The sequence below is a fragment of the Leguminivora glycinivorella genome, chromosome 3 (assembly GCF_023078275.1).
Source record: "Leguminivora glycinivorella isolate SPB_JAAS2020 chromosome 3, LegGlyc_1.1, whole genome shotgun sequence".
NCBI classification, from domain to species: Eukaryota; Metazoa; Arthropoda; class Insecta; order Lepidoptera; family Tortricidae; genus Leguminivora; species Leguminivora glycinivorella.
This window is the reverse complement of record NC_062973.1, coordinates 18,634,388-18,657,136: the sequence shown is the minus strand read 5'-3', so window position 1 is coordinate 18,657,136 and position 22,749 is coordinate 18,634,388. Positions and strand designations below refer to the sequence as shown.

The 22,749-nt window shown below is 37.6% G+C and overlaps 3 protein-coding genes across 4 annotated transcripts in view; 2 read left to right on the top strand and 1 right to left on the bottom strand.

The window, feature by feature from the left end:
* Nucleotides 1-5,832, top strand: part of LOC125224620 — a 186,310-nt gene extending 180,478 nt beyond the window's left edge. Inside the window, exon 15 of the mRNA XM_048128042.1 lies at nucleotides 3,756-5,832. Within this exon, the coding sequence (XP_047983999.1) occupies nucleotides 3,756-3,879 (124 nt within the window). The 3' untranslated portion in view covers nucleotides 3,880-5,832. The remainder of the gene's footprint in view (nucleotides 1-3,755) is intronic.
* Nucleotides 5,833-8,201, bottom strand: LOC125224621 (PCI domain-containing protein 2 homolog). The gene is made up of 3 exons (XM_048128043.1): nucleotides 7,785-8,201; nucleotides 7,180-7,348; nucleotides 5,833-6,704 (listed from the first exon to the last, which is right to left on the bottom strand). Exons 1-3 carry the CDS (start codon nucleotides 7,998-8,000, stop codon nucleotides 5,896-5,898), a joined length of 1,194 nt encoding a protein of 397 aa, XP_047984000.1. The 5' UTR covers nucleotides 8,001-8,201; the 3' UTR covers nucleotides 5,833-5,895.
* Nucleotides 8,202-12,065: 3,864 nt separating this feature from the next.
* On the top strand, nucleotides 12,066-22,707 carry LOC125242713 (MKI67 FHA domain-interacting nucleolar phosphoprotein-like). Of its 2 annotated transcripts, none has more exons than XM_048151618.1 (9): nucleotides 12,066-12,229; nucleotides 12,312-12,446; nucleotides 12,735-12,912; nucleotides 13,072-13,172; nucleotides 18,398-18,459; nucleotides 18,651-18,834; nucleotides 19,045-19,373; nucleotides 21,372-21,616; nucleotides 22,571-22,707. In XM_048151618.1, the coding sequence occupies exons 1-9, from the start codon at nucleotides 12,149-12,151 to the stop codon at nucleotides 22,648-22,650; spliced, it is 1,395 nt and encodes a 464-aa protein (XP_048007575.1). In that variant the 5' UTR covers nucleotides 12,066-12,148; the 3' UTR covers nucleotides 22,651-22,707. The 2 variants fall into 2 exon arrangements, with proteins under 2 accessions (XP_048007575.1, XP_048007574.1); XM_048151617.1 differs by having other exon boundaries at nucleotides 19,042-19,373.
* Nucleotides 22,708-22,749: the final 42 nt, after the last annotated feature.

The window sequence follows — 22,749 nt, the reverse complement described above, 5'->3', positions numbered from 1 at the left end:
GGGATTTGAAGGTGGCAGTGTTTGGTGTGGTCGTATAGAGTTTGGTCCTGCGACCCCGGATAGATCAGATCGTCGGTCTACCGGTTCCGGGTAAAAAAATGTTGGACGGCCTGGCCAAACGGCTGGAGTTAGCCGGGGAGTGTTCGACCAAATGTCACAGAGGACCCTGGGCAGTTTTTGACGCCGCCATTTTTTTTTTCAAAATGGCCGACTTTTTTTTTTGACGATTTTTCAAGTTTGTCGTAGAGAGCTCAAATTTTGGTCATAGAATCTCCAAGTGACCTTGATTGGAATGAAATAAAAAAAAATTGAAAAGTGCTACAAATGTGGGAAAACTGGCCACTTTTATTTTGTATGGCAACTTTTAAACCGTAAGAGATAGCCGGGGGTGCTCGACCAAATGTCATACAGGTGTCCGAGTAGAAAAAAGTTGCATTAAAAAAAAATCAAAATGGCCGACTTTTTTTTTTTGAAAATTTTCAAAATGGTCCTAGCGCGCTGAGATTTGGCACACGGGTGGACGGTCGCGCTAAGATTAGTATTCAAAAAGAAAATTTTGAAAAATTCAAAATGGCGGCCTTTGAGGGCCAATTGAAATTTGAATGGAGGTTTTTCTTTTAATTACCATAGCTCCGTAACGGTACAAAGAAGTGAAAAGTGCTCAAACAAATGTTATACAGTCACACGAGGTCCATCGAATGGCATTAAAAAAAAATCAAAATGGCCGACTTTTTTTTTGAAAAATTTCAAAATGGTCCGAGCGCGCTGAAATTTTGCACACGGGTAGACAGCTACCCCAAGATTAGTATACAAAAAGAAAATTTTGAAAAATTCAAAATGGCGCCCTTTGAAGGCCAATTGAAATTTGTATGGAGGTCCTTTTTTTAAATCCCCATAGCTCCGTAACGGTAGGGAAAAGGTTAATAGTGCTTGAACTAATGTTGTACAGTTATCTGAGGTCCATCGAATGGCATTTACAAAATTTCAAAATGGCCGACTTCGAAATTTTTTTTTTATTTTCGGTCCGAGCGCGTTCAAATTTGGCACGTGGTAAGAACGGGGGCCAAAAATAGAAATGAGAAAAAAAAATTTGGAAAAGTCAAAAACGGTGGCGAGAGGGGACAAAGTCAAATTTCCCTACCAGTTTGTATGGAGGTTTTTTTTTAAATCCCCATAGCTCCGTAACGGTAGGAGAAAGGTTAATAGTGCTTAAACTAATGTTGTACAGTTATTTGTGGTCCATCGAATGGCATTTACAAAATTTCAAAATGGCCGACTTTGAAATTTTTTTTTTTATTTTCGGTCCGAGCGCGTTCCAATTTGGGACTTGGTAAGAACGGGGGCCAAAAATAGAAATGAGAAAAAATTTTTTTGGAAAAGTCAAAAACGGCGGCGAGAGGGGACAAAGTCAAATTTCCCTACCAGCCTGAGGGAGCGTTCCACAGCCCAACGGTCATTGCTCCGGTCCAAGTTCCGAGCTGCGTACAGACAGTGCTCCCAAGCAAGAAAATATAAGTAAAAAGTGTCTAAAAAGCGACGCGGCGGGCCGGAGGCCGCAGGCCGGAGGTCCAATTTCCCTACAAATCCTACAATCCCCACAGTAACTACGCGGAGGACCGAAGGCCCGGAGCGTGTCTGACAGGCTCCCAAGTACGCGAAGGCCGCAGGCCGAGCTGCGGGCAGAGTGCTCCCAAGCACGCGAAGGCCGCAGGCCGAGCTGCGTGCAGACTGTGCTCCCAAGAAAACAATAACAAAAAGTATCTAAATAAGCGAAGCGGCGGGCCAAAGGCCCGACGCGGAGCTTCGAAACCCAGCGAAGGCCGAAGGCCGAGCTCCGCGTAGGGCCGAAGGCCCGGAGCGTCCCTGATCGGCTCGCCGGCGGACCGGGAAGTTGGAGCTTAAACACGACCCAATAGTAAAAGTGTCTTAGAGAAGCGAAACGACGGGCCGGAGGCTGCAGGCCGTAGGCCCGTCGTGAGCTTCTCAAGACACTTTTAATATTGGGTAGTGTTTAAGCTCCAACTTACCTAAAACCCCCACAGAAACTACGCGGAGGGCCGAAGGCCCGGAGCGTGTCTGAGAGGCTCCCAAGCACGCGAAGGCCGCAGGCCGAGCTGCGGGCAGAGTGCTCCCAAGCACGCGAAGGCTGCAGGCCGAGCTGCGTACAGACTGTGCTCCCAAACAAAACAATAACAAAAAGTATCTAAATAAGCGAAGCGGCGGGCCGAAGGCCCGACGCGGAGCTTCGAAACCAAGCGAAGGCCGAAGGCCGAGCTCCGCGTAGGGCCGAAGGCCCGGAGCGTCCCTGGTCGGCTCGCCAGCGGACCGGGAAGTTGGAGCTTAAACACGACCCAATAGTAAAAGTGTCTTAGAGAAGCGAAACGACGGGCCGGAGGCCGCAGGCCGTAGGCCCGTCGTGAGCTTCTCAAGACACTTTTACTATTGGGTCGTGTTTAAGCTCCAACTTCCCTACAACCCCCACAGTAACTACGCGGAGGGCCGAAGGCCCGGAGCGTGTCTGATAGGCTCCCAAGCACGCGAGGCCGCAGGCCGAGCTGCGGGCAGAGAGTGCTCCCAAGCAATTAATCAAACAAGCAAAGCAAAAAAACAAAAAAGCATAGCTCAAAAACAAAAAGCATAAGCATAGCTCAAAAACAAAAAGCAAAAGCATAAGCAAAGCACAAAAAGCAAAGCACAAAAGAACACCGCGGGGCCCTCGGGCCCCGCGCACCTTTAAAAAACTAGTCCACCCATAATAAAATTTCGACTAAACCATGTTATGCAGAAATAATGTTTATGCATAAAATTCATTCGGCGAATAACCTTTATGCATGAAATATATTCGGACAAAAAAAATTGCCTACATAAATTAGGCGTAACTATACTATGCCATAACAAACTATGCGAAAGGTGAATTATGCCAATATATATTATGCCAAAAAGAATTCTTGATTGTAAAATTATACTAAAACAAGGGGAACCATATATTGAATATAGTCACGGAGCAAATAATGATGTGCTACAACGTTCAACTATGTTAATTCTCCGATAAAGATCTAACGTAGTAACTAGATATGTAAACATATAGGGGAGACATCGCAAGGCAATGTGCTGGCGCGGCAAATATTCAAGCGTGCCTCGGCCGAGGTAGGCTGCTCAGCCAAACGTGCGTGCTAAACATCTACAGTAAGAGTGATGTCTGGCCGACGGAAAGTTTCCAAAATTCTGAAATTTTCACATAGGAAAACTTCGGAAACTTTCCATACTTTGTATGGACAATTATATGGATGGAACACTTTCCATTTCATAAATTTAAATTCCCTTTATTTTTCGTGAAAGTTTCGTGAATTTTTCAAGAAATTTAAGATTTTTTTGGAAAGTTTCCGCAACTTACACATCATTAATCTACACTGAACGTTTGCCGCGCGCACATTGCCTCGCGACTTGCATCGCTCTGTGTGGACACGTCTAATTGGATTGTTATGAACGTAGGTACAGTCAACCAAGTCAAAATGACAAGTAGCAAGAGATTTCTTACAATCTGATTTATAACCGCACTATTTGCTATGACATAGTTATACAGTGGCCCAGGGTTCCTTGGTCCATTGGTTGATTGTACTACAAATAATTTTATTTGCAATTTGAATAGGAAGATACTACAGAAGATTCTTTTTATATCACCGATGGTTGTTTTTTTTTTTTATTTGAAAACGATTGTAGTACAAGGCAACAGACTTACCCATGTTTTTCCTCAGGCTGATGCGGCAGTTCCTGGAGGCGAGCTCCGCGGAGCCGAGCATGTCGCGCGCCATCCTGGCCGCCTACAAGGACGAGCTGCTGAAGGGCCCTCCGCACAAGTTGGGCTTCCCCGCTAACTAAACCCCACAGGCGCCACAACAAACCCGTGCTGACGACTGTACAGTTTACTTTTTTGGGTTGTATGAGTTGTATCATCTGATTAGTTCTGGCTTTTCAGGATGTTTGAAAAGTTTTTTTTTAACATGTTCTGTATTGTTCTAGTTTTTAAGTATCTAAGGCCGGCAACAGACGAGTCTTAATTTTCATAATCTTAAAAAAAAATTGTATGCAAACTGACACTGACAGATCTGTCAGTGTCAGTTTGAACTGTCAATTTGCATACAAATTTTTTTTAAGATTATGAATTTTTAAGACTGTCTGTGTCAAGCCTAATTTGGGTATCGTATTAGAAGATTATTTTAAGTCAATTTTAAACGTGTTTAAAACACTTTGATTTTTATTGTTACAATTTTCAGTTAGTGTCCTATCCTATGAAATTGAGATTGTTACATATTAATTTAACTTTTTTTTTAAATATTCGTAACGTTAAGGGTAATATATTACAAAATATATTATAGATGGGCATTAAATTAACCAAATTAGCGATTTATTACTATATCTGACTTACTGTCTGAAATACATATATATACAAATATATTTTAATCGTTACATTTCTCAAGAAATCAATATTTCGGCAGCCAAATGCTCAAAGTAATTATTAACTAAATAAATGTTATGCTTGCTGTCTATGGATCTATGGAATATATGTCTATGGATCTATGGAATATTAAAAAAATATCAAATACATCAATTTATTTCCATACCCAATCCACTTGTATTGATGTAATTGTAAATATTTCACCGCTATAAATGTACTGATATAATGATTTCATTTAATAATTTGAACAAACATAAGGATAAGAGAATCAATGACATATAATATTATGTACCAAAGAAATACCAAATATAAGATTTGAGCTAAAGGAAGAGATTTTATTAAAATATAATAAAATTGTTAATGTTTACGACGCGCGTAATAAATGTTTAAAAAATACGTTTTTGTATTAAAAGATAAATAGTATTATTTAGACGTAGCTTTCAGTGTTTTAGTAGTGGATATCCTTGTTTAGCTTTATTTTACTGAAAAATTATCTAGTTTATAATTTAATTTAAGTACTATTGTAGCATAAGGAGATATGGTATAATTAGCTAGTCAAATATTCTTCATATTTTTCTACAGCATACCTACAACTTTTAGAGATGTGCAATTGATTCAGATTACATATTTAAATATTTAAAAAGGTCTTCCCTTATAGATTAGATAAAATTGTAACTATGCCCGTCGAATAGAATAACGAAATCTCAAAGATTTAAATATATTTACTGTAGTATTTAAATTGAGTAATGGTTCTATATAGAAGATTTTAATCGCTTGAGTCCCTGTAGTGAAATGCATAAATGTAAAAACAATACAAAAACTCTAATTCACGTTGATAGAATAGTGAATTGGAATCCAAAAACTAGCCAATATGTATTATTTCATTCAACTACGCGTTTTATAAGCAAACGGGGTTATCCCCTAAAAAGTTATCAAAACTTTCTTGCTTTTGCCCCAACACAATAGCTTTTTCTACCATACCTATCTTCGGCATATCAAAATTAAAGAAACATATCCCTAGATTGAATTTATTTTTAATAACAAATCATTTTTACGCAGCAAAGCGAATTAATCCTATATTAGGCAAAAACTATATTAATGTATTTGAAGGAATTGCACATCACTAATATCTCTCTCTCCTAAATACATAAAACTTATGTACTTCATAAAGAACATATTTTGTAAAAATAGATTAGAACCATGTCTTTCTATTAGAATCACAAAATACCCTATTTACCTACCTACTTACGGTAAGACTTGAAATATATTAATCTGCATTGTTGAAAATAATGCTATGTTAGTGATCGGCAAAATTTATTATATTTATATTATTCTTTGAAATATATTGTGGATTTAATAAAAAAGTTTAAATGTCATTAGTGTTTCATTTGAGATTTATTCTTAAAAAAACAGTCATAAATATACATTGCGTAAACACATTAGTACAGACTAGAAAGCGGAGGGAACGCATTTGCCTTACTCACCACCACTTTCTTGTGTTGGTATGAAATATAACCTTTAATCTTCCCATCGTATATTAAATTGGCTACTATACACTGCGTCTCATCGGCATCGACGTCATGCTGGCCCATCAACTGTAAAGCAGCTTGGAAGCTCGCTATATCAATCTGATGCGTACCCTCTGCCAAAAAAACTTTTCTAAACAAATTCCTGTACGCTGTAATCTTCAACTTCTCTACAATCAAGTAAATGCCAGCTCTGATAAAGAATATCTCGTGCTCCTCCATTACCTTGTCAATTCCTCGCAGGTCTCCATTTTTGACAGCTGATACTAAATCCCAAAACTGCATTAAGTCATACTTCTGAAGCAGATCTCTGGCTGGCATGAAGCCTAGGAGCATCTTCACGGGTACTAAGTAAGTTAGTATCAGTCTTTTGTTTTTGTTGCTTTTGTAGTGGCACTTTTGAAATGCGAATGACAAGAATTCGTCAGCTGAGCGGTAGTCAGAGTCAAACATTGCTTTACGGCCTACAAAATACCTGTATGTGATCTGCTGAGCGAGTGGAAACTGGTCTTTGAATGGTGACGAATCTATTGCCCTAATCAGCGGTTTGCATAAGTGCAACTTGTTTATTCTAAAATAGACCTTAAGGAGTTGGTTCACAAGGTTCAACATGCCCAGCCTCTTGGTGTCTTCGTCAGAAGATCTGTTGTCTGCAGCACATACTCTGAAGCATGCTAATAAGCTCTCTGCTGCTTTTTCCATGATTTTTCCATTACTTTGCACTAAAAAGATAATAAAATACTATTAATCTTAAATTGGAACAATAGAGCTGAAATTATATGGTTTTGTTACACATACTAATATTATAAATGGGAAAGTGTGTGTGTCTGTTTGTTTGTCCGTCTTTCACGGCAAAACGGAGCGACGAATTGTCGTGATTTTTTAAGTGGAGATACTTGAAGGGATGAAGAGTGACATAGGCTACTTTTTGTCTCTTTCTAATGCGAACGAAGCCGCCGGCAAAAGCGCGGAACGTGTCATGCTATTTCTGTCAGTCTCAGTACAAGAAGTACGGACATTGACTGAACTAGCATGACAAATACAAATGTTTCAGGAAAAATACGAAGGAAACCCTTTTCACACATCTGTATATTGATCTGAAAAGGACAAAACTACATTTTTGCCACTTTTTAATTTGTTTTCTTTTTTTACCAAGCTTTCTAATCACAATTATCAAAATTATTCTTGATAACTTACTATTAGCACCTTCAGCCTTCTGAGCCACTAGACGCAGGTCCAAGCAGACAGTGTACATAAGCGGAAGACTCCAGTTCTCCTCCTTCTGGTTCTGCAGCAGACGCACCACAGATGACACACAGGAGCTCTGGTAGTTGAATGCCTCCATGTAGTCCTTCATGAAAAGTGCCTGTAAGTTTTAATTTATACATTAAGATACTTTATAGTTTGCAAGAAAATTATAAATGATCTTGGCAATCATGTAAATAAATACCAACAGCTACCTATTATAAGAATAGTATAAGAATAAATTAATGTAGGTCTAAGTGAATAAGTGATAAATATACAAATAAAAAATACCCTAACCTAAAATCATAACCAGGGTCACTACAAACTAGGCAAAAGAGGGAAATTATTTATTGATAACTTCTCAAAAAATCGAGGCTTCTACACTTTGGTTCTCAGTTAAATAGTAACCCTTCGCCTCGCTCAAGCCGCAGAAGCCTGTACATTTTGCCTGTTTTTCCCCTATTCCTACACTATTTGGTTTTCGGATTTCGGATCTCAACTCAAGTATCAATGTAAGAATTATGTACTGTAGAATGTTTAACTCTAGAACTACTTACTCTGACACACAACAAGTGAGCTATGACAATATCGTCCAGCGGCGCCACACAGTTCCCATCCACCAGGGTCGCGATGTCGCTTGACCGCAGACTCCTGTTCCCTACATGATCGTCTCGCAGAGAGAACAGTCTAGCCAGGAGTTCCCCCTGTGCAGTTCTGTATGCTCGTTCTACGTACTGGATGTACTGATTTAGGGTATTGATAGTTAGCGACATGTTTATGCCTTTTTACATTGATTTCTTAACTCATAAAGTTTATAGCCAAAATATTGATATGTTGGATAGAAGTTTACAAGTATACTGCAAGTAAATCTGACACTTTTCTCACATGCATATGGATATTCAAAATAATTATGTTTAAAAGCCGGCAATGTTATTTTTATTTCTTTCGGAAAACATAAAACGCAAACGCTTAAACTTAACCAATGTACAACTGTCAATGTCAGGAAAGGAATGGACGGACGTCAAAATGAAGAAGGATCGTTCCGAATTTTATAAGGAAATAGTTATTAAATAAAATATTACAGCAATGTGTCTTTATTGTGTCATATAAGTTTCACTTTGCTACTTAATTAATAGTACATTACATCAGAGGCCGGGAAAATGAGGATTTCCGGCCAAGTGGGTATATACGGCCGAGCGAGCGTGCGAGCGAGGCCGGATAGGGATACGAGGCCGGGAATCCGTTTTCACGCCGAGGCATGTATAGTGCTTTTCTCAAACATACAATGAAATAAAAAAAAATGATCTGAAGGACAATATTTTATTTATTAAGTGACAAAATACAAATACACTCAAACGTCAAGTGTGACAAGTATCCAGGTCACACAAAAATTTAAAAAAAAAGTGACATGACAGTACTGACAGCTTACTTAAAAAAGTTACTTTGCAGGCCTAGGCCTAAAAAATAATATGAAATCCCTTTACAGTCCTCTCGAGTTGTTGCGCCCAAAAAGCGATACTTCCCAGCCCATTTTAAGGAACGTAAAGACAATATTTCATTGCATGTTTGAGAAAAAGTAATAAAATATCCGCCATTTCAAAAAATTGGTTGTCTGTAAAGTCGGTTTACGGACGGTAGTTTAACGTGATAACGTCAAACATTACAGTAGTATAGACAGGGGCGGTCAGAGTATAGCAAAAGGGGCCCGATTCTGGGACTTTTTCACGTTTTTTTATTTATTTATTTATTAAAAATACACAAAAGTTAACAGTATTTCACCAAAGCACTTATGTGGTAATATAATTATGTACATGTTAAATTGACATAAATAAAAGCAAACACACTTAAAAGTTAAACTATGGTTATTACATTAATCACCTAAGGAGTGTAGAGTCTATGAACCTTAAGAGTTCCCATACAACCATTTCAGTCGCAAAATCTTCAAATCAGTAACTAACTGTCAAATGTGACATAACGCGTGGTAACGTCGTGCAAACAATGCGACCGTATTGATACAATAACAAAATGTAGTCGTCGTGTGCACTCGTTACGGTAACAAAATGTGTACGAATTTGTGGCTGTCAATGTCACTGTCAGAATGACTTTTAACGACACTTTATTACGTCGTGCAAACAATGCGACCGTATTGATACAATAACAAAATGTAGTCGACGTTTGCACACATAACGGTAACAACATGTGGACGAATTTGTGGCTGTCATTGTCACTGTCAGAACGGTTTCTGACAGTGACATTGACAGAATTTGTACACACATGTGTAGGTCTGATTACCGAACTGCTCCTAAACCACTGTATCCGCAAATGACAATCTGAAATACGAAGGTTTCTCAAACTGTCTTGTGAAGTTGTGAACTGGTTGCTTTGAATCATTTAAATATGAGCGAATTAAATAATAATAAACGACGACGACCATTTAAGCACTCTTCGACATTTTATAGAAATGTGGGAAAGTTAAGAAAAGTGCAGAATGATAATTCAAATAGATAAGCACTTTATAGTTACTTAATGTATTAAATATATAATTTTTAATTCTTATTGATAAAAATGAAGTGTAGTGTTGCTTTACACAATAAACGTAGGAATCAAATGAAATAGAGTATTTACTGTGATATTAATAGAATTTCTGTTGCGCAATGATAGTTTTTTTTCAGTACAAATGCTGCTTTTTTTAACGCAGTAGTGCGAGCAAATCAAGCAATGATTCATTTCTTGTCTGGTCGAAACTCTTAGCTTAGATTTAGGTACTGAAAATCGTCGTACGATACACGTGCGAAAAGGACATTCACAACTCGTGTCGATTTAAAACACTCCCTTCGTTCGTGTATTAATTTATCGCTACTCGTATCGATTTTCCTCTTTTCCGCACTCGTATCTACAAGTATTTTGTTTGGGTTACAAAAAAACACATTATTTACTCTACTACGTTTTATTTATGTCTTTTTAACATTACAAATTTGTAGACACTTATCTATACAAAAATCTTGACAAAAGAAGTACAGATCGCTGAAATGAATGTTGATAGTAATATTAATGAAGACTACTTCAACAAGTGTCAATTGTGAAATGCCGCAAAATACTAGTTGCTCTATAGAAGACCATAATAATATGATCCCCGATCCTTTACAACCCAGCAGCTCGGTACGCACGTTACAATTTTTTTTAATCTTCTTTAGTGAGGGCAACTGAGTACGACGGCATATTTAATTGTTTATAAAGTTTGAGGATACCTGGAGAAAATTAATACAAGAAGCCATTTTGAAAATATAATAAATATTCACTGCTTTCGGTCACGCGTGTACGCTGCGACCATTTTGCGACCGTTTGGTGACCGTTTGGCGACTGTTTTTTACATGGAATATTACCGTCTTAATCCGTATTTTAACAACTTTATTGGTTTTCTAGGCATTATTTTTATTATTTCAGTATAGTATATGCACCGGAGCACTAAAACTTCACCATTCAATATACATAACACGCAAACACCGAGTAGTCAATAATATTATTACTGGTTAAACTGAGGTAAATTGATGGCGCGTTGATAAATTTAGACTTATTTTATGAAATCACTCGAGCAATTTAATTGGCCATGGTAATTACTGTAATTAGCCCACATTATATTGCACAAATGCAAACAATATTTATCTTTAACAAATTCTTACGCCATTACATTTTAATGTCAAATGATTTTATTTCTTTTTTACTTTGACGTCTCTGACAGTCGCCATTTGAAAAGAATGAAATGAACGAATAAAAATTTGGGAAATGAAAATTTGGGAAAGTAGTCGCCAAACGGTAACAATGTGTGCACGCGTAGTGCACACTTCTGTCACTTCTGTGACCATTTGTGCCTGTTACCAATCGTCCCCATTTGGGTCGCCGCGACTAAACGTCGACCGTACTGCGACTAAGCATTGAGACCCGAAGACCTGTGTGTACACAAAATAGGAGGATTTGCGTAGGAACGGCGACTGATTATGGTTATATGGGTAATAAAGTGTCGTTAAAAGTCATTCTGACAGTGACATTGACAGCCACAAATTCGTACACATTTTGTTACTGTAACGAGTGCACACGACGACTACATTTTGTTATTGTATCAATACGGTCGCATTGTTTGCACGACGTTACCACGCGTTATGTCACATTTGACAGTTAGTTACTGATTTGAAGATTTTGCGACTGAAATGGTTGTATGGGTAGAAAGAGATGCAGATATTTGCCACTCACTCTTACCTATAGTTGCGTCTCAAAACTTGCAGCAATAACTTGCTGGTCTAAACTTAACGAGAACAACACACGGGCGCGCCATCTGTCCCAGCTGTGGTGCTTTACTCAGGCCACACGCTATAACCATACCGAGCGCATCGATCAGCCGCTTAGTTCCAACGCGCACCAATAGATGGCGCTAAAGCTATATTGCGAAACGGGACAATGACGTCATCTTTTTCGTGCATGCTGCCCGTAGTAACGAGTTATTAGACGTTATCACGTCAAAAAATATTTGGTCATAATTTTGCTGTAGAGTAAGTTACTTTCCTATCATCTACATTTAATTTGTTTAATGTGTTTTGGAGTTGGTCTAAAATCATGAGCTAGTTCCAAAACTAAAGAAACATATTTATACCTTTCACACGCCGATTTAATCCATAGTGACACGTAAAATACAAAGATTTATTTATGAAAATGTGAAAATAAAAGATTATGAATTTTAAGACTGTCTGTTGCCGGCCTAGGAAAAGGAAATAAATTCGGAACGTGCATAACAATGACAGTGACATTGACACATTTGACACACGCATGTCTCGGCTCGGCACTCTCGGCGGAGTCCGTCTTGCCTTGCTGATTTGCAGCGTGCAGTGCAGTGATTTTGTTTAACATTATTTAACTTATAGCATTTACTATGGAGGAAAACGTAGCTTTAGACTCCACAAAGCAGAGGAAATTCAACAAATCTATTAAAGGAATTAAAAAGCTTTTAAAGGTACAAAGAGCCTACATTATCGGTTTTCAGAGGTTATGTTTTGAAAACGCATTTTTTACTCCTACTTTATATTTAATTGCAGAAAAATGAAGATAAACCCCATACGCCCGCGGTACTGGCCCCAAAGGATGATGAAAATAAGATACAAAAAGCGAAGAAAAAGCGCCCAGAAAGAGGATTGGTGTATTTATCTCATATCCCGCACGGATTTTATGAGGTTGGTTGACAGTTAAATTACCATGCTAAACCTGTGATTTTATATTTGGAGGTTTTCTAGCCATAACGATGAAATACAACCTTAAACATTGATATTTACAAGTTTTACTGTCCTCTAATTTCGTTACCTACAACTTTTTTTATTAATAACGTATTATGACTTGTTTATTCGAGTGATTTGTTTGTAGTTTGCACTTGAAGTCGATAGTGCATTTATTAAAGTACCGGTAGCTCTTAATAGGAACAGGAACTTTCACAAAAATAGTAAACTACTTTCAATGTGTTTCAGCATGAAATGACACAGTATTTCAAGCAGTTTGGCATGGTGACCAAGGTGCGTGTGATTAGATCCCCGCGCACCGGCCGCTCCAAGGGCTATGCGTTTGTGGAATTCCGAGAGCCCGCTGTCGCTGAGATTGTGGCTGAGACTATGAACAACTATCTCATGGGGAAGAGACTGATCAAAGGTATATTTATAACCCTCTGCCCGCTTTCAGAGACCTTCACTACGGGTCACCTGTCATGTCATTGCCAATGGGTTAACTAAGCTTACAATGTCGTAAGTAAGCCTGCCTATTGAAATGATGGTTTTGACTTTTCCTGTACCTACTTACATCTGTTTTTAGCTGCCGTAATTCCACCTGAGAAACAAAAGCACAATGCCGTCAGGAAATTCTGGACCACTAGACACAACCCCACTGCAGACAGGAGGATTAAAGAGAGAAAGGTATATTGAATATCATACATACATACAATCACGCCTGTATCCCATGAAGGGGTAGGCAGAGCACATGAAACTAATCAAATTTCAGTGCCACTCTTGGCAAATAAGGGGTCGCCAGAAAACGAAACTGTGACATTGCAGTGACAGGTTGCCAGCCACAATTTAACCCTCATCCCACAGTCGCCTTCTACGACACCCAAGGGAAGAAAGGGGGTGGTGAAATTCTTAACCGGTCACCACACGGGCCCATTGAACATCAAACTTAGGATATTTTTGTATCTACTAAATTACAATTATTTATCTTATGTGGGTACTTCAGAGAAATAATTGTTTTCCGAAACTCTTGTTGATCACTGATTTAAACTTTCACAATTATTACTAGAGATGGGCCGAATACGAATATTCGGCCGAACATTCGGTTCAGCTGTTACCGAACCGAACATTCGGCCGAATATTCGGTTGAGCCATATTTTAAATTCTGGCTTACAGTTAAAACGTTTCAGTGATTGGTAATGGGTATCTATCTATCTATCTATTAAGCCCCTTTTTTCTGAATTAGAGAATGTCTCTTAGTTCAGTGTGCCGCTTGGCAAAGGCCTCCTCTAGCTCTTTCCATTGACATCTATCCTGGGCCACTCTTCTCCACTTCGAGCCCAATGTAAGCTTCAGTTCGTCCTCCCATCTCATTCGGGGTTTTTTCTGGCCCCTAGTACAACCTCTAGGGTACCAATTTGTTATGATTTGACTCCATTTCTCGTGCTTGTCACGGAGCATATGGCCGGTCCATCTCCACTTCTGCTGGTCAATTTTCAATAGTATGTCGGTTACTTTTGTTTTTTCCCTAAGGTCTTCGTTTCGAACTTTGTCCAATCTGCATATCCCCATCATACTTCGTTCCATAGACCTCTGGCAGAACATGAGCCTGTCCCGGTGCTCCTTGGTGAGTGCCCATGTCTCGCATCCATATGTAATGCAGGGTAAGATGCATGTGTTAAATACTTTTCTTTTAACTGTCATACTCAGGTTTTTAGACTTCATGACTTCCTTCATAGACCAGTATTTTTTCCATCCATTTGTTACTCTTGTACTTATTTCTTTGCTTGTGAGGTCTTCCGGAGATATTATTTGGCCCAGGTATGTATACTCTTCTACATAGTCTAAGGAGGTCATATCTACAATTATTTTAATTTTAGATGAATTGGTCATTACTTTCGTTTTTGTGGTATTCATCGTCAGGCCTACTTTTCTGCTTTCATCGCATAGGATCTGGATCATAGCTTGCAGTTTTTGTGGATCTTCTTCAAATAAAACAATATCGTCCGCAAATCTAAGGTGGTTTAGTTTCTTGCCGTCTATGTTGAGGCCCATATGTTCCCAGTCTAGTTTGCGGAAAGTGTGTTCGAGGACGGCAGAGAATAGCTTGGGGGACATTGGGTCTCCTTGTCTCACACCTCTTCTGACTCTGAATTCTGGACCAGTTTTTTCTAGTTGTACTCTTGCTTTGCTGTTTGTGTATATTGTTTTAACAATATTAATGTAGATCCCTGGAATACCCTGACTTGACAGACTCTCCCACATGGCCTCATGACTTATACTGTCGAACGCCTTGTTGTAGTCAATGAATGCCAAATATAGTTTTTTCTTGTACTCATTATATTTCTCCACCACCTGTTTTACTGTATGGATGTGGTCTAGTGTTGAAAATTGTTTCCTGAAACCAGCTTGTTCGATTGGTTGGTTTTCGTCCAGTTTTTTACTTATTCGACCTAATATGACTTTCGAGAAAATTTTATATAGGTTGGACATCAAGCTTATCGGCCTGTAGTTGCCTATGTCTTCCTTTGAGCCTTTCTTATGAAGTAGAATGATGTGCGATGTTTCCCACTGTGTGGGTATCCACTGGTTGGTCAATATTCTATTGAATAATTTTGTGAGTATAGGAGCTAGTTCTGTAGCCATCCCTTTTAGAAGCTCGTTGTAGATGTTATCGGGTCCTGCTGCCTTTTCTAACTTTTGAGTCTGTATAGCCTTGACTACTTCGCATTGTAGAATTTCTGGTTCCAATTCAATTTTAGTATCTTGAGGTTGTATAGAACCGCCTTGGTTTTCTATTTGGCATGTAGGGAAGTCCTTGTAAAGTTGTTCATAGAATTGCGTCGCTGCTTGGACTATATCCTCCCTTTTAGTGACAGTATCTTTTCCTCGTTTCACTTTCGGGATCCATTCTTTGTTTATATCTCTTAGCTCTTTCCAGGCTTTGCGCACTCCCCCTGTTCTGATTATGTGTTTCTCTAAAGTCTGTAGTCTTCTAATTTTACGGTCCCTCCTTATGTTTTCTTTTATTTTTTTGCTAGTTTCGGCTATTTGCTTGAGGTTGTTTTTCTTAAGGGGTCCGTCTATTAGATTTTTCCTTTCTTCTATAAGGTGGAGAGTTTTCTCGCTGAGTTGATGTTTTTGTTTGTTAGGGTTGATGGTTTTGGGAATTGTTAGATGTTCTTCCAGTTTCTGGTAACTTTCTTTGATGCTAGTGTTTTCATTAGTAAGTTTGTGGAGGTTTTCCAACAATGATTGCTTTAAGTCGTTGCAGTTAGGGTCAATAGTACCTTGAGATTTAATTTTGTACTTTCTGGGTGCTTTTGGTGGGTTCAATCTGAGTTTACATCTAACTAGTCGATGGTCTGTGTTGAAATTAAGATTTTGTATTACCGAGGTGTCCGTAAATGCTTTTGGGTGGTTGCTTGCAATGTAGTCTATTTCATTTCTATGTTTTCCGTTCGGGGACCTCCAAGTCCACTTAGTGCTCTCCTTTTTTGAATAGGCTATTAAGGAGGTATAGGTTGTGTTCCATTAAAAACTCTACTAGTTTCTGTCCATTTGCACTTCTTTTACCGAACCCAAAATTTCCTATTATATGTTCCATGTTGTTTTGTTTTACACCAATTTGTGCATTTAAGTCGCCCATTAATATAATATTGTTTTTTTTAGAAAATTTCATGACCACTTCTGACAAGTCCCCGTAGAAGCTTTCGATTGCTAACTGATCAGCCTGTTCCGTTGGAGCGTATGCTTGTATGATTGACCAGGTTTTACTATAACTGGGCAACTTGATGTTAAGAATGGCTATTCTGTCAGAGATTCCAGTTATGTCTATAATTTGGTGTTTCAGGTGTTTTTTAATTAAGAAGCCTACTCCCCTTTGTCCGCCTTTTTCACCTTTGGTAAACATTATGTACTCTTGTCTTTCTTCAATTGCTTCTTGGGGCCTTCTCATTTCGCTGATACCCAGAATGTCCCATTTTATGTTTTCTAGAGCTACTTCTAACTCTAGTAATGCTTCTGGAGTTCGTAGTGTTCTGGTATTTAATGTTGATATATTTATGTTTACATCTTTTTGCTTTGCTAGAGGGTAATGGTCTAATACTCCCGCGGTGACCTGCCGTATTGGGAGATGATTTTGTTGTTGTTTGTTTGTTGTTGTTGTTAGAATAGAATTGTTGTTCTTCCGGGGTCTGTTTTTCTGTGATTGCTATTGTTGATTACTTGTTGATGATAGAGAATTTGAGCGGGATCGGTTTGTGAACTCAAGTGTACTTGTTTTGTTTAGTTTTGAGGGGGCCAGTTGGATTACTTTCTTTTTGTGTGTGTTGTTTTCATCAGATACTGGTGAGATGGTTGGTGATCTTTTCCTTTTCTCATTTGATTTGTCCTGCTTTGATTTGCCCTTTATTATGAGTTTATCATACCGGATTACGGCAATGTTGCCCTTTTCGATTTCCTCTTGTTTTTTAATGTTGAGTTCCTTTCTTTTGTTGATAACCTCCTTGGAAAGTCTTCAGAGACATACATATTTTTTGGTAATTTATTGCTGTTCTTCAGCACTAGCATTCGTCTCCAAGCTAGGGTTAATTTTATCAGTATTGGTCGTCGCTTATTTTCCATCTTTTTTCCTAGCCTGCGTGCCTCACTTATCTCCCACTTGTCGAAAGTTTCTGTCTCGTCGTCAGTTATCACCAAGTTTAGAGTATCAATGACCAATTTTATTAGTTCGGTATGGTTCCCTTCAGATTCTTGGATTCCGTGGATTATTAAGTTATTTTTCCTGGTTTCCCTGTCTAGGTTGTGAACTTTGTTTTTTAGCACTGTTACTTCTTGTTTTATTTTCGCGTTTTCGTCCAACAGTGGGGCTAATTTTTCCTCTATGGTTGCTGATACACTTGTTTTGATACTTTCTGTAATAGAAGTTGTGTGTTTTTCGAAGTCGTTCCTGAGCACGACCATATTGTCGTTCATTCTCTTTAAAACAGTGTTTACTAATTCTTCGGTTGACATTTTTATTCCTATTTCTACTATTATGGTAGAAAATTTAGCTCCTGGTATCACTGGTTCGAAGCAGGTATCACTATTTTAAGTTAATTTTCTTTTTCCACTGGTAACACCTTGTAACTCTAATGTCATTGATCGGAAGTTGTTTACTGCCGTTATTTTAGGTTATGTGTATGTATAGTTATAGAGATACGCGTCTGAGACACTTTTTTTGCACTGTTTTCGCTCTGAACGGCACTTTTTTCCGCGGATTTCTATTTCGGCACTGACTTTAGTGGATACTTTAAGGATTTTCAACGTTTTATGAATGCGCGAGTTGTTTTTGCACTGTTTTTTCGTAAAAATATCTAGACGAGGCGTAAAGCGGTTATCACTTGACAGATGTCGTACCGGAAGTAATGGGTATACATTTATTTTACTAAGGCTCTTAATGTTCCTATAATTTAGTGCATAAGAAAATTTGGGTGTTTGTTTCTTAAGATACGTTATTTTTACTTTTTTACAAAATTATTGTATTTTATATTTTAATGCATTTTTAACCCCCTTTGGTGGTTGCTTAGAATGCTGAAATAGGATCTCATTATCCGATGAATTACGAAACAACTTACGTTATTTATTTACTTTGTTTATTCGGTAAATATTCGGCATTGTAAGCGAACTATTCGGCCGAATACGAACATTGAAAAATTTGCCGAATATGCCGAATACCGAATATTTACCGAATATTCGGCCCATCTCTAATTATTACACATCATTATTTTTTAAATCGGGACTTAATCGCGTATGACTACATTATATTAAACTGACCTCCAGCGTTTCAGGGACGGCAGGCATTGTCCTCTGTGGTCTCGGAGACTTGTTGATTGATGATAATGATACTAAATAAAAAAATATTAAATTTCTAGGCTCACAATGCTGATAAGACTGATGCAGAGCATATAAAGAAGGCTAAAAAAATGCTTTTAAAGTAAGTACCTTGATAATAACTTAGTAATATATTATGTTTAGTTTAATACATACTAAATTCCTTGTGATTTTTACATTACCCACTTTAATAGAAGTCAGCATATTTTCTAGATATCATTTTTTAAGATAGTTCTCACATATTTTTTTTATAAGATAGCCTACAAATTAACAATACATAATTTAAATTTTCAGTCTTCAGAAAACTAAGAAGAAGCTCATTGATCTAGGCATAAACTATGATTTCTTCAAACCCGTTGATGTTCCCGCAGCACTCTTAGAAAATGTTAAATCCGAGTCAGGAGATAAAGCAGTTAAAGTAAAGAAAGAGAAAGTGGAAAAGCAGAACAAAAAGAAGCAAACCAATGCTACAGAAAAGGTTCGTACAATATTCGACAGGTTACGTTTTTAACCCCCGACGCAAAAACGACGGGGTGTTATAAGTTTGACTTGTCTGTCTGTTTGTCTGTCTGTCTGTGGCATCGTAGCTCCTGATCGGATGAACCGATTTTGATTTAGTTTTTTTTAGCTACACTAGCTGTAAGTATTAATTTTGATCATGTTTATAAATTTTTATATACTTTAGCAGACAAAAGAAAAGAAACCAGAAATCAAACAACAAAAGTTACTTGAAGGAAAAAACAAGAAAGAGGTCAAGAAACCTCAAGAAAGTGATAAGGCAAAACAGAACGAGAAACAAAAGAAGATGCAAGCAGCTGGTGTGAAACTTCCAGAAAACTTCATCAAAGTCGCGGAGGAGGAAGAAGACAGTGACAGTTCTTTAGACTTTGACTCTGATGAGTATGAGAAAATGCTGGAGAATGATTCTGATGCGTCTTCCGGTGATGAAACTGACGAGGAAGAAGATGAGGATGGGGAAAGTGATGATGAAGAGGGAGAAAGCGATGATGAAGAAAGGTTTTTAGCTACATATTTTTATTTACAATTTTAACAACAGAACAGAAATTTGTCTGTGTAGCTGATAGTCCTGGGTGTAAAATCTATACCTTGTACTTTTAGGTATTCATAAAAGTGTAAACAAACCCAAGCTGTCAAATTTGAGGGTTTTATATCAGGTAACGTCCTGTAAATTTTTCACCATTAAAAAAATAATTGAGCTCACTACTTTTTTCCATATCATTCCACTAACGTGTAATTTCGCTTAATTTGACGAAATATTCTGAATACCAACATACATTTATTACATTTAATGAATATTATTATTTTCTTCAGCAAAAATCAACAAAAAGTTTTGCAGAGGTTTAAAACTCATGGTTGCATTTTAATCTGGATGTAACACTATTAAAATATGAAGGTACTATACCTTACGCGATTTTTAATTTTATCTGTTTGACATTCGCCATTGGTTGTTATCAATCATCATCATCTGATCCGGGTGCGATATTTGTGTTTTCGAGCTTCTGTTTCTCGTTATTTTCCGTTATATGTAGGTATGGTATGTGGTTCAGAAATTAGTAAGTACCACACCAAATTTTGACGAAAGAGAGGAATAGAGGAAGAAACAAGAAAGAGAGAGAGGAATAGGTAAGGTAAAAATACCAATGCTCGACATGCGTATGCCCAATAAATGACACCCTGCAGGCACATTTATTGACAATGACTTAAGGTTGAAAGTATATTAAGTCATTGTAACACCTAATAGGTTAATGTCTAGCATTGTCACTTTTACCTTATTTACCATTTATTCATTCATAATCAGTGATCGGTTTTTTGGATTCACCCTCGCGGGATATCAAGTAGAAAAGTTAATATTGATACGACGAAATTATCTCTAAGGAACTTTTTACTCTTACATGGCAACCAGTTGAGACAAAAACTTCTATTCTTTTCCTAATCTCTACACTCTATTAAGCAAAATATATTAGAACCTCCACAAAGTATTACCTTACATCTATCATGATATTCATGATGGAAAAAATACTTCAAAATCTTGACATTGACATTTCATTATTTTCTTTGGATTTCAGTTCTAATTATTTGCTTCTAAGGATTGCATAAATAAATAGTACTAGCTGTATAATTTATACCATAATATTAGGTCACAGGTTATCGTATCTTATAGCTCAAAGGCGATCCAATAAATAAGTAGCCACGTTAAGTTCGCTTACTATGGTTCAATTTTCATTTTATCGACTTGTTTCATGGACTTTGAGATTACCTTTTACGACAACTGTGGCTTACTCTAATTGAACTTTTTAGTCGCGTATAAATTTGCGTATGATTGGAATATTTTTGGGGAGTACTAGACCGTAAGGCAGTGTCACGTACTAGTTGACATGCCGCGAAAACGTAAATCTTTCCGTAAGGATGAAACTGTTCTAAGTTGGATCGAGCCCCACGTTGATTTGATGTATGAGTCGACTAAGCAAGCAATCTATTGTACAAAATGTGAAGTACATATTTTTTTGCCTTTTCTAACAACATTAAGCCCGGATTCCCGGGGCATATCCATACTAACATAATGATTGAGGTCGTTCACCCCATGTCGAATCCAAAAAACCGATCACTGTTCATAATCATTAAAATTGGCTCACTATGAATAAAAAGTACCAAGTAAGTAAGTAGCCACCTATAATTGTTTTTCACTCTGGCCTTAATAGGTTCACTACCCCTGTATCTGTCAAATTCGATTGCTCCGGTTTGTTCAACACTTTTTTAAATAAGTACCTAAAAGTACAAGGTATAATCCAGACATTTATTTGTGTGATGAGCACAAGTATTTGTTCCTGGGCCATGGATGTTTTATGCGTATTTATTATACGTTACGTGTTTTTATATACTTACTTGAATATTGTTTGTTATATTATCTGAATACCCACAATACAAGTTTGTCAGACGTTTTAGTCAATCTATGTAAGAATGTTACTGTAATATTTATTTGTTGACAATTTTCAGTGAGGAAGAAGTACCACAATTGGTACCAATCAAGCAGAAAAAGGGCAAAAAGCCTCTTGTAGCTTTGCCTCCCCCTAAGCAAAGTAAAGTACCTCAGCCACCTCAGCCCATGAAAGCTCAGAAACCTCAACCCAAAAAAGCGCAGAAGCCTCAACCGCCTCAGCATAAAGGGCCAAAATCGGCTAATATTGCAGAAGCCAAGAAAGCATCTCCATCCCAGCAGGGCGTGAAAAGGAAAAACCTCCGTAAGTCAATTGTTTTAAGGGTATTTTTTACTGTGCTCTTGTGGCTCTTTAACCGTTAGGGTATATTTGATGGTTAACCTGTACAGTCAGCTGCAGAGAAAAGTAGACCCCCTTGCATACAAATTTGTATGCGGGGTGGTCTACTTTTCTCTGCAGCTAACTGTACATACCCACCACCATACTTATAAATGTGTGGTATGGTTTTTTTATACTACGTCAGTGGCAAACAAGAATACGGTCCGCCTGATGGAAAGCGGTCACCGTAAGCTATGTACGCCTGCAAGTCCTGCAACTCAGGGAGTGTCAGTGTCACATTAGGGTGGGTCATTTTTACTTTTTTTTATTACCTTAGGGGGCGCAGTCACAAAAGGATGCCATTTTGTAATTAATTAGTGCACTATTTTTTTTGAAATTTTTGCGTTTCATTTTTTGCCTCCGAATTTCAGTTGAAGTTTTTGTATGGAGTAGGGTGTAAAAAAGGTTCCAATTTTTGAGGTTTTTTTTGTTCATTTATTTACTTTGAACCTTTAGCATATTACGATGCCAATAATGATATATCTTTATAGTAAAATTTCAAATTAGAAGACAATACGAAGATATAGGTACTCCGCACACCACGCAAAATGTACTAACAAATATATGAAAACTTCAAAGTGGATCCGGAGGCAGAAGATGAATTCCAATTGCAAAATAATTTGAAATACTGTTTATTTGCATCAGTTGGCAAGTTTATGTAACTGCCCAATGAAAAATATAATACTTTTTTTTATCCATACAACAGTGACCCACCCTAGTGTCACATGCGCGTTGCCAATCCATTAGAAACTTGTACACTCAATTTTGCTGTGTTAAGTTCACAACAAAAATTTTACGAACTGTCATTCAGTTGAATAAGTCGAAAGACTGTTTTTGTTTTCTTAAGGCTTGATCTACATCTATTTATATTTTTTACAGAACCCGACGTGTCACCCAAAAAGCCCAAGTTTGAAAAGAAACCCAGAAATAAACAATTTAAAAAGAAAAATAAAGTATAAGTGATTGTTAATATATAGTGGTATTTTATTTTTCTATTAAAAACGAAAGACATTTGACAGGTACATTTTATTTATTATATTAATGTACTTAAAATTGAA